This window comes from Aspergillus thermomutatus, assembly GCF_002237265.1.
Source record: "Aspergillus thermomutatus strain HMR AF 39 chromosome Unknown NODE_435, whole genome shotgun sequence".
Classification (NCBI taxonomy): Eukaryota; Fungi; Ascomycota; class Eurotiomycetes; order Eurotiales; family Aspergillaceae; genus Aspergillus; species Aspergillus thermomutatus.
Window position 1 is genome coordinate 1 of NW_020798485.1, and position 14,835 is coordinate 14,835.

At 50.6% G+C, this 14,835-nt stretch overlaps 6 protein-coding genes across 6 annotated transcripts; 3 read left to right on the plus strand and 3 right to left on the minus strand.

Moving 5' to 3' along the window:
• Nucleotides 1–132: 132 nt before the first annotated feature.
• ADI1 (acireductone dioxygenase (Ni2+-requiring)) lies at nucleotides 133–806 on the minus strand (the record flags this gene model as incomplete). The annotated part of the gene is made up of 3 exons (XM_026753671.1): nucleotides 133–261; nucleotides 329–700; nucleotides 777–806. The coding sequence occupies 3 exons, from the start codon at nucleotides 804–806 to the stop codon at nucleotides 133–135; spliced, it is 531 nt and encodes a 176-aa protein (XP_026609709.1).
• Nucleotides 807–1,189: 383 nt separating this feature from the next.
• On the plus strand, nucleotides 1,190–3,329 carry CDV56_100364 (tRNA modification protein MTO1; the record flags this gene model as incomplete). Its single annotated transcript, XM_026753983.1, has 2 exons — nucleotides 1,190–1,296; nucleotides 1,358–3,329. The coding sequence occupies 2 exons, from the start codon at nucleotides 1,190–1,192 to the stop codon at nucleotides 3,327–3,329; spliced, it is 2,079 nt and encodes a 692-aa protein (XP_026609710.1).
• Nucleotides 3,330–4,314: 985 nt separating this feature from the next.
• On the plus strand, nucleotides 4,315–5,727 carry CDV56_100856 (alpha-mannosyltransferase; the record flags this gene model as incomplete). The annotated part of the gene is made up of 1 exon (XM_026754475.1): nucleotides 4,315–5,727. The coding sequence occupies one exon, from the start codon at nucleotides 4,315–4,317 to the stop codon at nucleotides 5,725–5,727; it is 1,413 nt and encodes a 470-aa protein (XP_026609711.1).
• Nucleotides 5,728–6,406: 679 nt separating this feature from the next.
• CDV56_101177 (cardiolipin synthase) lies at nucleotides 6,407–7,964 on the minus strand (the record flags this gene model as incomplete). Its single annotated transcript, XM_026754796.1, has 5 exons — nucleotides 6,407–6,536; nucleotides 6,877–7,141; nucleotides 7,247–7,566; nucleotides 7,662–7,787; nucleotides 7,843–7,964. 5 exons carry the CDS (start codon nucleotides 7,962–7,964, stop codon nucleotides 6,407–6,409), a joined length of 963 nt encoding a protein of 320 aa, XP_026609712.1.
• A 1,567-nt stretch (nucleotides 7,965–9,531) lies between these two features.
• On the plus strand, nucleotides 9,532–11,062 carry CDV56_101645 (uncharacterized protein; the record flags this gene model as incomplete). Its single annotated transcript, XM_026755264.1, has 3 exons — nucleotides 9,532–10,518; nucleotides 10,575–10,902; nucleotides 10,980–11,062. The coding sequence occupies 3 exons, from the start codon at nucleotides 9,532–9,534 to the stop codon at nucleotides 11,060–11,062; spliced, it is 1,398 nt and encodes a 465-aa protein (XP_026609713.1).
• Nucleotides 11,063–12,702: 1,640 nt separating this feature from the next.
• On the minus strand, nucleotides 12,703–14,145 carry CDV56_102076 (camp independent regulatory protein; the record flags this gene model as incomplete). Its single annotated transcript, XM_026755695.1, has 1 exon — nucleotides 12,703–14,145. The coding sequence occupies one exon, from the start codon at nucleotides 14,143–14,145 to the stop codon at nucleotides 12,703–12,705; it is 1,443 nt and encodes a 480-aa protein (XP_026609714.1).
• Between the last annotated feature and the right edge of the window lie 690 nt (nucleotides 14,146–14,835).

Consider the following 14,835-nt stretch of genomic DNA (forward strand, 5'->3'; position numbering starts at 1 on the left):
AAGTTGAGGAAAATATAAAGATATTGATAAACGTAACAGAGAACCCCGCGATTGAAGCGGGTAAGAGCGTCGGGAGCGTAAGATGGGTATAAGAGACAGACTTAGCATAATTCATCATGGAAAGCAAATATCCTAAGCAACGACGTTGGTCTGGACCTTGCGGAGGTAAGACTGCCGATGAGAGTTCTCATCGACATCAGGGCCACGGTTCAAGGGAGTCCATTTAGGCTCTTCCTGGAAAAGGCGCATAGCCTTGACGTACTGTAAACAAAGCAATCAGCAAAGTTGGTAATCAAAGTGTAGACAACATAAGCTCATGAAGACCGACATTCTTGTCATCAGTGGTGAAACGATGGTAGATACCAGCGGGGAGAATGATCAAGTCATCCTTCTCCAACTTGATCCGAACCCATTCGTCCTCCTGACCACGCACGTCAAAGTAACCCTCGCCATCACGGATGTAGCGGATCTCCTCATCTTCGTGCAGATGCTCATGGAAGAACATCTTCACCTTCTCCTCGTACGCATCACCCATCGTCTGCGGCGAAACGACAATCTCGTCGCGATTCTTGTATCCGCGATCCTTCGCCAATTCATTGACAGACTCGAGGGAGGGGAGATGATGGTACTGAACTCCAATGGAGGCGAGGTAGGCCACAGTTACCGGACGGCCGGAGTCATGGGGTTCCCTCTGGTCGCCCTATTGCAATCTCAGTCTCTACCTGATAGGAGACCTGACCAAGAAGGGAGCCATAGTCTCGGATAATGAAACATACCGGTTTGTTGTCATACCAATAGGCCTTCATGGTGCAATGCTTCTCCTGTGACGAGGGCCAAAGAGAGTGTCTATTTGCGTTCAGATAATAGTCAACAGGCTTGTCTGACAAAGAGCCCAACGAAGTATCTCCTATCCTATCAGCGCGAAGATATAGAAGACAGAAAACCCATCTAAGGTCCTGCGGGGCATGAAAAAGCAGCCCCGCATTACTGATCGCGCAAATCATGGGCAATATTGCTTATTTCCATTACATCAGCAAAGGCACGCACCATTTTTTCCACCGCCTTCGGAATTAAATGGCAATAAGAAAATAGCATCCACGTGATCCAGATAACCGCCAGTATTTTTCTTTAGCCATCAATGCAGTTTACTGTTCTGCTGTAGAGTCGTCCAGACTAGAAAGCGATCATCATGGCTTTCCGGGCGCGGTCAGTGGCTCTTTGGCGATGGGGCTCTGCTCCTCGCTCCCGGGCCATGGGTCTCACACGAGGCATGGCCACGGTTTCTGATGGAACCCGGTATGTTGCCCAGCACTCTTATCCTAGTCGTCTCTGTACGGTACTAACTCTAAGCACGTAGGGCATACGATGTCGTCGTTATCGGAGGTGGTCACGCTGGTTCTGAGGCCTCTGCAGCTGCCGCTCGATCTGGCGCACGCACCGCACTGATTACGCCCTCGCTTTCGAACATTGGTGTTTGCTCATGCAATCCGAGTTTTGGCGGAATCGGGAAAGGAACAATGATCCGCGAAATTGATGCCATGGATGGCGTGGCAGGGCGAATCATTGACAAGGCTGGTATCATGTTTCGCATTCTCAATCGCTCCAAGGGACCAGCTGTGTGGGGTCCGCGCGCTCAGATCGACCGGGATCTCTACAAGAAGTACATGCAGGAGGAGCTAGTCGCTACCGAAGGGCTGAGCATAGTGGAAGGCAAGGTTGCCGATATTGTGGTGTCAAAAGAGGGGGTGGAGAACATCCCGGGATCGCAGGGCAAGATTGTCGGAGTAAGGCTCGAATCCGGAGAGGTAATACCTACTGGGCGCGTCGTCATTACAACTGGAACGTTTCTCGGTGGAGAAATACACATTGGACTTGAAGCGTATCCTTCGGGGCGTATGGGCGAAGCGGCTACGTTTGGGCTTAGCAAATCCCTTCGCGAAGCTGGGTTCCAACTTGGTCGTCTGAAGACCGGTACTCCTCCTCGTTTGGACATGAAAACGATCGACTTTTCGTCATTGGAAGTTCAGAAAGGCGACTCACCTCCGCAACCTTTCTCGTACCTCAACACGACGGTCGATGTTGGCGATGAAGGTCAGCTTACATGCTGGATGACCCACACCAATGAAGCTTCACACGAGATTGTTCGCGCTAATCTGGACAAATCAATTCACATTCGCGAGACTGTACGAGGGCCACGCTACTGTCCCTCGCTAGAATCGAAGATTATACGTTTTACGGATAAAAACCAACACCAGATCTGGCTCGAACCGGAAGGATTCGCACCGAATGAGGTCATCTACCCGAACGGTATCTCCATGACCATTCCGGCAGATGCACAATATGCCCTGCTACGAACGGTCCGCGGTCTTGAGAACGTGCGCATGCTACAGCCCGGCTACGGTGTGGAGTACGACTACATCGATCCCCGCAATCTCCGGCCGACTCTGGAGACAAAACTAATCAGTGGCCTGTATCTTGCAGGCCAGATCAATGGAACAACTGGATATGAAGAAGCTGCAGGACAGGGGATCATTGCCGGTACGAACGCCGGTCTGTCTGCTCAAGGGCGACAGCCGTTGACTCTCACCCGGTCGGACGGATTTATCGGAATCATGATCGACGACCTCATCACAAAGGGAGTATCCGAGCCCTACCGTATGTTCACAGCACGAAGCGAATATCGCATTTCGACTCGGTCCGACAATGCCGATCTGCGACTCACACGTATGGCCCGTAACGCCGGTGTGGTCTCGGACAAGCGGTGGCGTTACTTCACCGACACAGAAGCGCAAATCAAGGAGTTGCAGAACCTCCTCGCCAACACAAAACTTTCCTCTAGCGTCTGGTCGCGCAAAGGATTTAAAACTCGAACCGACAGCTCCGTCCGCTCGGCGCTTGACCTCCTCTGCCTCGACGCTGTGGACATCGACGCCCTGATCCCCCACATCGAATCGCCATCGGGTATGGCATACACACCCTCGTCGTTCGACCCCATGATCCGAACGCGAGTCAACATCGAAGGTCGCTACGCACCTTATGTCAAGCGGCAGGAGGCAATGGCGAGGAAATTCCTGCAGGATGAGAGCCTCCTCCTCCCTCCTGACCTGGACTACTCAAAGGTCCAAGGCATCAGTACAGAGGAAAGACAGGCCCTCGAGCGCGTTCGACCCGTTAGTGTGGGAATGGCGAGGCGCATCGAAGGAGTCACACCAGCGGGTGCTCTGAGGTTGCTGATGCACGTCCGCAGGACCACGGGCATGAGCAAAGAATCACTCGATGCAGACGCGATTGAAGGATCTGCGGAAAGCGTGTTACGTGAATCTGTTTGAGAGTACAGAATGCAGCGACAGTTTCAATCATCTAGGAGGCATGTACGATTAATATTGGGTTTAAGATTTATTGGGAAACTGCATGGCGCATGGGATGGTACAGCGACTGAAATCATTTTGGGGGCTTGTTGATCTTTGCATTGCATGTGGCATTATGGCATATCTATATCAAGGTTATCATATGTATATACCTCTCGGAGGTCTCGGGTCAACAACGGATAGTCTATATCATGTTTATATCCCTGATCTCTGAATCCAGAATACATTCCTTCTCTATTATCGCTATTCAACCTGAAAGTAAACTAGTAGAACAAAGAGAACACTCTGGGTCTGAAGAATAATATGACACAGTCGATGATCATCACCAAGGTGGCGGATTAAATTGACTTCCCGCAGACCGGCGGATCATAATTACTCTATCATCATTGACAGTGATTATTTTATCCCGTCCAATTAATTTCAGTTTAGCCAAGTTTAAGCATTCAAGTACTCAAAATATAGATTGCAGTCTGACCTTCGCTTTTACTCCATTGTAAGCCTAGTTGTTTTATCTTCTATTCATTACCTTGAACTCACTTGTTTTCTTCTGCATGCCATTCCTGGTGCCCAGCGCCTATGTATATCCACTCTCGCCGCAAATCTATTTTGATCATCAGCCCATTACCACTCTTCCACAATATTAAGCGGTCTTGAATCTCCATAGAATCCTCTCGGTGTGTCACAGGTGCTAGCTTGTTGGGTTCGCACAAGTTTCACGACCCCTGAGCTTCCGTATCTTGTGCTACTAGGTACACCCGTTAGAGAAAGGGTTCTCACTCAGCTTCGCCAGCGGAAGCGACCGCTAACTCTCCTCATCCTCCGTGCTCGCATCTTGACGATAATGTCAGTACCTCGGATGTATTCGCGGGTGCGAACGTTACTGCTTGCAGTATTTCTTGCATCGGTCTTCACCTGGTCTTTCGCGCGATGGCGATCTGTCTCCTATATGCAGCCTCAACCAGGAAATGCTGAAGCAAGAGTCAAGACAGGCGACAAGAACCCTTCCTACCTTGACAGCGACGGTGTTAGAATCTTGCATAATACCGACGGTCATATTCATTTCTGGCAGCAGTTCCAGCCACTTTTGGCCAAATACCAGCCGAAATGCGACCCTCCCATGCGTCTCGGCGATGCGCCGTCTATACGGTTCGAGGAAGCGAAACCGGAAGACCGACGGGAGTATCTGGACATGCTACCGAATGAAGTCGAGGTCATGAAGAACGCGCATACCGGGTTTGTCAGCGACATCAAGGACAACCCGCCGCAACTACACTATGTCCCCAACACAAGGGGCCTGGTCTCGACAGCAGGAGGTTCATACTTGCCCGTTCTGGTCATCTCTCTTCGAATGCTCAGGAGAACAGGCTCTGAGCTTCCGGTAGAGGTCTTTTTGGCAAATGAAGAGGAGTATGAGGAGTATATATGCGATGTGATTCTGCCGTCTCTGAATTCCCGATGTGTGGTGCTGTCGCACATCCTCGATGCCGTCCCCAAGATCATGCAGGTCGAGAAATACCAATTGAAGCTCTTCGCGATGATGTTCTCATCTTTCGAAGAGATCCTCTTCTTGGACGCCGACGCCTTCCCGCTAGAGAAGCCAGACATCATGTTCAAAAATGAGCCTTTCAGGTCGAAGAATATGGTCACATGGCCAGATTTCTGGGCCGACACCGTTTCGTCATACTACTACGAAATCGCATCAAAACCAAAACCTCCAAACACCATCCGACAGTCGAGCGAATCCGGCGAGGTGCTCATCTCGAAGAAAACACACTCGAACACCCTTCTTTTGAGCACATACTACAATTTCTGGGGCCCTGATTATTACTGGGCCCTGCTATCACAGGGCGCAGCGGGAGAGGGGGACAAAGAGACATTCGTGGCAGCTGCGCTGACAATGGAAGAGCCTCACTACCAAGTCAGCGAGCCCATCGTCGCCATCGGCCACCGCACCAAGTCCGGACTGGCTGGGTCCGCGATGGTCCAATTCGACCCCGTCGAAGATTACGCCCTGACACAGAAGGGCCAATGGCGCGTGCACGGCTCCAAAGCGCCCGCGCCCCGAGCTTTCTTCATCCACGCAAACTACCCCAAGTTCAACCCTGCCACGATCTTCCAGGACCAAGCCGTCAACCCGCCCTTCGAGGATGACGGTAGCTACACGCGCGCCTGGACGATTCCCGAAGAGGTGGTTGGGGAGTTCCGCACGGATGTGGAGAAACAGTTCTGGAGGGAGATCTTGTGGACGGCATGCGAACTCGAATCGAAGTTTCGAACCTGGAAGGGCCGGGAGGGTATATGCCAGGGAGTCAAAAACTACTGGAACGCGATGTTCCCCACGCAGCAGGCCAAGACATGAGAGGATGTCCTGAAGGTTGACAACTCGAACCCGCCTGACTTGTGAGGTCATAACCGTGGAACTGGGAATTGTTTCCATCTTTCGCTGGCAGCATCCTACCGTCGCCGCTAGCGCTGAGCAGGAGCTTCGTCAGTGACCATGACTCTAATTTTGGGCATGGCCAAACTCCACGATGTCAAGATACGCCAATGTAGAGCCGTGCTCAAAGTATGTGCTTTCATATGCCGGTACCAGGAAGAGCAAAGCAATCTCGTCGGCTTTACAAAAGGGTAAACACTCAAAAAGGCAATCAAGTCCGCCCATATATTTGTTCGCCATTGAGCGTTCTCTTCAATGAAATCACTTCAGATCTGTTGGTTATTTCATGGGCTGCTACGCGAATCCTTAGAGGAGGAAAGTTCTTAAGTTTCAGCAGAAAAAAGCTGCTGAGAAACGGGAAGACTCCAATACTCTCGAGTCGCTTAAAGCCATTCGCTCCACTTGCAAATATCAAGTTTATACTGCCCCTTTCTATGTACATTAGCCGGTTATATACAATCCAACCATGCAAATATTGACCACAACTTGTAGTAACCCATCAAACGAAACATAGGAAGGCGACAGGATTAAGTCCTATCGCTACCTGCGCCGAAGCCATACACTATTTCCCTAGACCATCTATACACTATGTACAATCAGTTCAAGAGGACTTCTTCCCGCTGGCTCTTGCAATGCGCTTTTGTACTTCCTCCTTAGTCAGGATCTTTACTGCGTCTTTGGAAAAGACGTAGCTGAGCCCAGACCAGATTGTAGTGGCCGCAACGAGATACCTAGGAAAATGGTTAGGATGCGATGCGATTGAGTAAGATAAACAAGTAAAGATTTAACAAAAGAAGAACAAAAAGATTCGAAAATTCAGCAAAAAACGTACAACAGCCGGGATTCGCTGGTGGTCACCCACCCAACTACTAACCGGCCGGCGTGTGGCTTAAGTACGGCTGAGCGGACGGGAAGCCCTGTTTTCCACACCCTGTGGTCGTACGTACTAGAGTTTCCCCTGACAGAAACCATATGCGCAGACACCTCACATTCTCCTCCAATATTCAAAAGGAATAAGGGTGAAATAAAAGGGGATGGGGAAAAAAGAAAAGAGGGTTCTATGGTACTTACTGCAACGCCGTCATTCCTTCTCGGAGATTCCATGCATCCAGGATTGCCTCTGGAATCACAGGCAATGCGATTGCAGATCCCACAAGCAGAAGTTGCAAAGCTGTGTTGACTTTGGAGATGCCCGTTGGCTTGACCTCAGCAGAGGGAAGGGAGAAATCCCAGTACCGTGCCATGGTCTTCGGCGGGGGAAGAGATATCCAGCGATAGTAGATTGCGGATAACGCAAGCCCAACATCGCGACCGAGAATGATTACCGCAAGCCATACTGTTCCAAATCAGTGACTGCCAAGAAGAGATAGGCAAGACCCCCTTGATTCGATATTCGATTGAACGACAACAACAGCATCATTAGGGGAAGAAGGAACCCTACCAGGAATAGAACCATTGACGGCCAAGCAAGCAACACCAATCGTCATCAACAGTTTATCGGCCATTGGATCAATGATGGTACCAACGACAGTCTGCAGGTTATACCGTCGGGCAATATAGCCGTCCACAAGATCCGTCAAACCGGCATAGGCAAATAATGATAGTGCAGCCGCATGCTGATCATGAACGAGGAAGTAGCCTACCAAGGGAGCCGCGACTAGACGGGAAAATGTGAGGATATTGGGGACGGTGTAAATGTTCTCATGAGCAGGAAGAGGAATCTTAGAAAGGATTGGAGACTTTTTCGAGCCGGATTGAGGACTGCACATGGTTAAAATTCTCATCAAGAAATAATCACTCACATGCGAGGAGACCTGCAGTGGCACCGACAAGTAACGCAGAGAGTCAAGACTCACTTTTGAGAGGGGTTCTCCATCTGATCATCCGGCCTTTTTGAGCCTGACCATCTCCTCTGTAGATTAAGTGGTCGAGAACATTGAGGTTCGATAGCACGGAACATACAGCCCGTGTGTCTCACAAACCTAGCAAACTGTTAGGCTTCATGAAAGATCTAGCGTAGATAGGCCATGCACATACCTATCTTGTGTGTATCTAGGACGATCTGATGGAGTGGATACCGTCGAAGAGTGTAGGTTCTTCCACCGGGGGCTTTGCCATCCTCTGCAGGCGGCGGAAGTCGATCCGAGTGGACGAAACATGGTTCCTCTCCATAGACTTGAAGATTGCCTGATTGCTCGAATGGGCACCGGCAGAAGAGCATTAGTTGCCATGATAACCTCCTCAATCAATGGCACAAGAAAGGAGATGAGTGAAATAGCAGAAGGAACGCGCTAGGCAGAAAATATGAGATCTGTTCGGAGGTCTGGTTCAATGCATATGTCTCGGTTGGCGAATTTCCCTAACTCAAGACAGCCGCTAGGACAGTAACATAGTCAATTAAGACTGATGTTTATATGTCCGTCAAAAATATGCTGTCAACTGAAACCCCATATGCTGCGATGAGGTCAACGATCAAGAATGAGAGTCAAGTTCGAAGATGTGCACAATGACGGAACGAAAGTCGGCGCTCTTGTCGCGAATGTGAACTTAACAAAAAGTGAGGGACGGCCTTTTCAGGCGACGAGTCGAATAATCAACAATATCTCTCTCTGCTTCTGAATTGAAAGTGATGACCGGAGTATATGATGGCGGCTCAATCACCCGATTTCCACACAACTCAACTCAACGGCGGCCCCGGGTCAGAAGGTATCCAGGTGACAGTGAGACCAGACAGCGGCCATCTACAGATCAGCTAGATTCCAGTTGAGCCCGAAAACCGCACGAATATTCGTGTCGCAATGAGGCAATGAAAACCGTTGGAATGTATATAAATCGAGACTCGTGACCACCTTTTTCTGTCTGGGGAAAGAAAGGCGTACGGAGGAAGTGTTGTTCCGGCCATGTCATGTGATTTCTTCCCGATGTGGTTGTACAATGGTATCTGGGGTAAACCTTTGGGCGAACATCGACATGTTGAATTACCTTCACCGTGCGAGGATACAATGGAACTTCCTTCGTTCCTATTTAAATCTGAGTCATTGTCTGAATAGGTGTAAGGCATCAATCCCATCGGGTGTGGTGTAACCGCCTCATCATCTCAATCCTGAAGTGCAAATCATAAGGTAACTTGACACAAAACTAGTGGGGATCAAGATTGAGATAGAGCCATACCTAGTACAATCAAGCTAGAGTCAGTAGATGTGTCAGAAAGGACTCATTGACGGCTGTCCATGGCTCAGGGTCTTTGGGTTGCTTGTGATACGGCATAGAGATATATACTTCGAATTCACCTTGGTCACCTTCCGTATACCATTCTCTAAAATGCAAGAAACAGGATGTATTCGAGTCATTTGCCCTTAGCCTAACTCCTCTCAGGTCAAGGAAGCAACACATTCACTAAAACATTCACCACATCCAAAGTAGCACATCCGTCCGTCTCTCATATGACCGTAGATCCCTTCTCACCTGACTCCAACCATGAGCATTTGTCCACAAACTCGTTTTTCGCCCTCAAGTTTGTCCAAGTAAGTCAAAAGCAGAGAGCCCGCATCTGACACTCGTTAACTCACCTCATAACTAATGATGTTGATCTACAGGCTGTTCGCGTATCCTCTACTTCCCCCGCTCATGGATCTACACAACACAGAAACGAGCTCAAACATAGGACTTTGACGCGCAGCAGCGATTTTAGGCTACCTACCTGATACGACAAGGACAAGCCTGGGAATGCCAATCATGAACGGTCCCGCGCCTCCTGCGCCGTTGCCTCGCGACTCGGGTGTCCCTGGCAATAAACAAAAGAAACTCGCATCCAGCAACGCAGAGTCCCAGATCCCTGCAGATCCCAATCTGACAAACCCAAGATTACTGCTCAACGGAGCCTGTATCTACGAGCGTCGATTACCCGGCGACGCATACATCACAGCGCATGTCCAGCGACTGCAGCATGGATTCTACTCCAGCCCTGCCGTTTCCGACAAGGACTATGACCACGTAGACTTCCTGGGGATCAACTTTGTCTTCCATTCACCCAACACTTTGGCGCATCGATTCAAGGCGGCAACGATTCGAGCCTCTGTGCAGGGCACCCGTCAAGTCGCTTCGTCGGACCACTACCCGAACGGCTACCCGCCGGGAAACCCACGCTTCCTCATGCACGCACCACATCTGATCTACGGCACCGTATCGCCAGAGACACTGCAGTGGAATTACAGCCTGTCCGGATCACTGGGAGTCGTCGACTTGCCGCTGATGGCCAGCCTGTCCCCCACCGGTGGTATCAATGGCCGATACAGACGCTATGAGATGATGAGAATCCAGGGATCAGTACGAACGCTGAAGAGCTCACGAGGGCGGAACTTCGACATTGAAGCAGGGGAGATTGTCTGGTCGCTGGAGGAGAACAGTTTGCAGAGATCGGGCCTGCCGCGGGAGTTCACGTTTGCCATGTTGATCCAGAAACCGCGCGCAGACAGCCGCATTGTTTTCTCCCTGGACATCGAGCCGACCCTGCAATCGTGGTACGGCAGCTACCCGGACTGGTGGTTGTCTTTGCCCAAGTATCAGCCCGTGAGTCGGCGGCCTGTGGACTTCAGATCAGAGGTTGGACAGCGCTTTGAGCCCGTTGCATCCAAGAAAGGATTCAATTTCGCGACTCTCGAAAGCTCCTTTGATGACTATGTGAACATGCCGGGGAAGAGATTCGTATCCGTTGTAAGTTGTTCTGAATCCCAATGATAGGAAACAAGAGTTGATGCAGACAACCACAGATTTCCCCCGACGGAGGAATGCTACAAGACGACAACGACGCCCATCAAGACCTCGACCATAATTGCACTATAGTCGAGCCGATCCGGGGGCCGGCAAGATTCGCATACACCAACACCAACACCGCCGCCGCAGCAACAACAACAACACCAGCCCCGAGCGAGACGGCCCCCACCACACACCCCAGAACCCGAATCTCGGACCCGAGGACCTTGAACGTCCACCTCCTGGTGGACAACCAGATGGCCTCGCACCTGTCAAGTCCGCGCGGAAGCCGTCCCACCACCAAATCCACCACCCATAGTGACAATCACCATGGCAGTGGCGTTGGTAAGCGGGATAGAGGTGAACGCCGAGAGTCCCCGATTGCACTGCCACCATCCACCACCATACCAGCACCACCACAGCGCCGGACGACCCTCCGCAGGACAAGGTCAAGAGAAGGGTTGAATTTGGATCATCATCCGGAACTGCGCTCCCAAATACCTGACCGGCGTTTTTAAGTGCTGATGCACCCTTTTTCTTTTCTTATCGATATCAGTTCCACAGCTCTCACATGACCGAGGTGATAAGTAATAACCCGGGAATCCGCATGTCTATCAAGTCACATGAGCCGCAAGCGCACCATCCACATCACACCAACTACAGACTCTACAGTATCCGTAGTACCTCGACTTCGAATGAAATGATCACCACACACTGCGGAGTACTTAGGTAAGGTAGTCTGCCTTAGGTACTGTAAGGTAGCATGTAAACCGGTCCCACCAATCAAGATTGCCGAAGTGGGCTACTCTGATCCGCGTCTCCCGGCCCCAAGTGTCCGTGATTCGCTGACCCAGGACCCGACGGGCTACGGGTCAAATCGGCCCACTGGCGAATGATCTGCAAGCAGTCTCATCCTTCGTCCTATGTACCGTACTGTATCCGTCATTAGACGAAAAAGACGAAGAATTAGAAATACCTTACTCAATGTTGTAATGAGAGACCGTCCGTCCTTGTAGTCCCGCAGATTGATTTTGTGGAATTGTGGTAGTGCTAGGTCGATGAATCCTTGGGTGAGGGATTGTTTCATCATGACTACGGCAGAGCTAAGGTACTCTGTACCATCAGGTAGATACCTGCTCTGTACGGACTACGGACAGCGGACGGGTAACCTAGTTAGCGTTGGATCTGACGATGGCCTATTACATTTACCTACGAGTACAGACTTCAAACCTCTGTCTCTGAGTATTCAGAATGAGGGTTTCCTAGATCATAGTCTAGTACGCACTAAGCATCATTTTTCAACGTCGACTGAAGCGAATACGGATGGTCATGAAGCAGGAGGACTCTGGTAAGGTAAGGAGCTGACTGGGTCAAATCGAAGAGTGATGATGATGATGATGATGTAATCCATCCGTTCCCCTACAGCTTGACACATCGAGATGTTACATGCAAGCAATGGAGACATGTCACGTAGCACCTCTGTTTCAGCACCTGGAAAAAGGGGCTTGGCGATTAATTGGACTACTATAAGTAAGGTATGATATAGCCCCCACTGGCAGACCAGAGTACAACCTATCAGAGTAAAGGCAAAAGACATCAATGTGACCTGGCTTGTGAATTGGCCAGTGGCCATGGTATCGGCTCCCGTATACACCTAGAGCCCCTCTCCGTAAAAGAGCAATAAGGATATAAGAGCTTAGCAAAACAGAAAAGGGGTAAAAAAAAAGAAAAGAGGAAAAACACAGATAACCACCCAGACCGAACCACCCAGACCGAACCACCCAGACCGTGGCATTGCTCGTAATCATGTAAAGACGGTGCAACTGAACCCGAATGAAGGACCCTCCGAACAAGTGCAGGCGAAAAGAAAAAGATCAAAAGTGGCTAAGAACGAAGAGATTTTGATGTGCATCATATCGTCATAGAAGACAACACAGCAAAACATGAAAGAAACAGCCTCCGGTATCTTCTTGAAGAACAGAATTCCAACCGGGTGAACATCCATACCGTGCATGCAGAGTCTATCCCCAAATCGCCGCCCTCAGAGATTTAATGTGAGGAGAAAAGAAAACAGGGTTATCATAGGAAGGTTGAACGAAACGAATAAAGGAAGAGATTAGGGAATAAAGGAGGGTAGAGGCAGAGTTACATTTGCGGCTGAGCTGGAGCAGCCGTGGTCCATGTCGAAACAGGGTAACTCGCATGCGCGGCCGGGGCCGTCGCTCCCATATAATACTGAGGCCGATCGCTTCCCGCATAGTAATGAGCAGGTATGGACTCCCGGCGAGGGATACTGGGATCGAATGCTGCCGCAATGCCACGCTGTTCGGGTGGATGTTGCGACGGTCCATCCATGTGGCCCGAGAGGCTGAAACTGTTTCCTCGAGAGTAGGTCGCTGGGGTGGAAGGATCGATCGGCGACGTCACGTCCGTGGCAACACTGCGCGATGAGATCGAGGAGTTTCGGTATGCTGACACACTTTGATCCGATGTGGAGCGATTGCGCTCGCTTAGGGAACTAGGTATGGTGCTGTTCAGGGTGGACGGGATGGATGAAGACAAAGGCGCATGGTTGACGGAGTCAAAACTGGTGCCATACTGATTTGGAGCTGGGTTGGGATTTCTGTACTGCGGATAGTCCTCCGTCTTCTGTGGGACATGCGCGGGCGCAGAAGGGGCAGGAAGGTACGGATTCTGTGCGGGCTGTGCGGGCATTGACCCTCCCATGGAATATCCAGGGATGGGCGCAGCCTGTGGTGCGTGAGAAGCGGTATAAGGCGCCGTGTGCATATAGAACTCGGGGTGGGGATTCGGCATGCCGTATCCAGGAGGCGCCATCAGCTGCGGGCGATATCCATAAATGGCATGAGACGGATCATTCGGATTCTCAAGTCCTCCCGTCTCCAAATCGTCGATTGGGGCGCGAAAGCTCTGCTTCTGCGTCAGTTCCGCGCGTGGTCGAATATATCGCAGCGACTCCACCATCGACGGCGGATTCAGAACGCCCCGCATCACATCCTCAACGCTGTAATACGACACCAGGTGGTGAGTCACCCCAGAGACAGTTACGCTCATTGTCTTCTTGACCAGCCCCGAATCCTTGAAGCCGTATGAATCCACCAAAGAACCGACCAGTGCTCGTTCTACATCCGATTGATGCGACCGATCGCCAAACGAGCCGGATGTCGATGAGGGAGAATAAGATCCACCGTTGCTATCATGCCGCGGGTAGGGCTCGCCAGGCCTCGTAGAAGGCACCGGACGTCGGTTGGCCTTCTTCATCGCTCGTTTCTTTTCTCCTGGTGGAAACGGCTTTTCAAGCTCTCGGTAAACTAGAAAGTTGCCCAAGATGCGACTGGGACTCCACGTAACTCCGTCTGTCCATCGTTTGATGCCTGATGAGTTCTCTTCGTAGATGAAGACACTGCCACTGCGGACGAGATGACTCCTTTCGCGATCATGAGGTCGACGGGGAACATGATGTAGGATGCCCGTCAAACAGGCCTCGAACAAGATCAGCGCATCTTGTGTCGTTGCGACATACCCCGTAAACGTGGGTTCCAACACCGCAGCGGTGCCGTTCACCATCTTTCGTTCCTTTCGTCCCAAATTGACGGCGGAGATTGGAGTAGTAGAGTTGGGGTTGAACCTAGTTGACAGGGAAGGGGCCGAGAGAGGTAATATCAATCAGAGTTGAACCACTGCTGGATCAGAGTTTCAAGCAACGCGGCTAGGACTGCGATGTTTCCAGGAAGTTTAAAGAGAGAAGGAGCGAGTGACCAGGTCCAACAGTTATTGTTCCGCGCAACTGCTGGCTGGACGGGAGGTGTGTATTCTTGCTTGGGTTCAGACTGACTTTTTAGTTTTGGACGCACAGTACAGGGAGAGAAATTGAAGAGAAGGGAAAAGAGAGGGGTAAAAGAAAGATGACAATGTTCGAGATGTATGTAGGTCAGGGTTAAGGTAGTGAGTGGTGTGGTAGTGACACTCCGGGGCAAAGTGGGAGCTCACGGCCAAGGTTGAACCGTAGAAGAAGGGCCGATGGTGCAAGTTTAAAACCTGACCTCCCCCTCTGTCTCTCCAGAGAGTTTAAAGTCTACCAGAGTTTCGACTTTCTGCAACCCGGATCGACGACCAGCACAGGCCCCAGTCTCGTTTTGTTCCCTCAAACCTCCGTTTAGACGGGGTGGGTGGCCCAACGAGCCAAAAAATAATAATAATAATAATAAAAAAAAAAAAAAAAAAAAAAAAAAAAAAGAAAAACGCGACCACAAACGC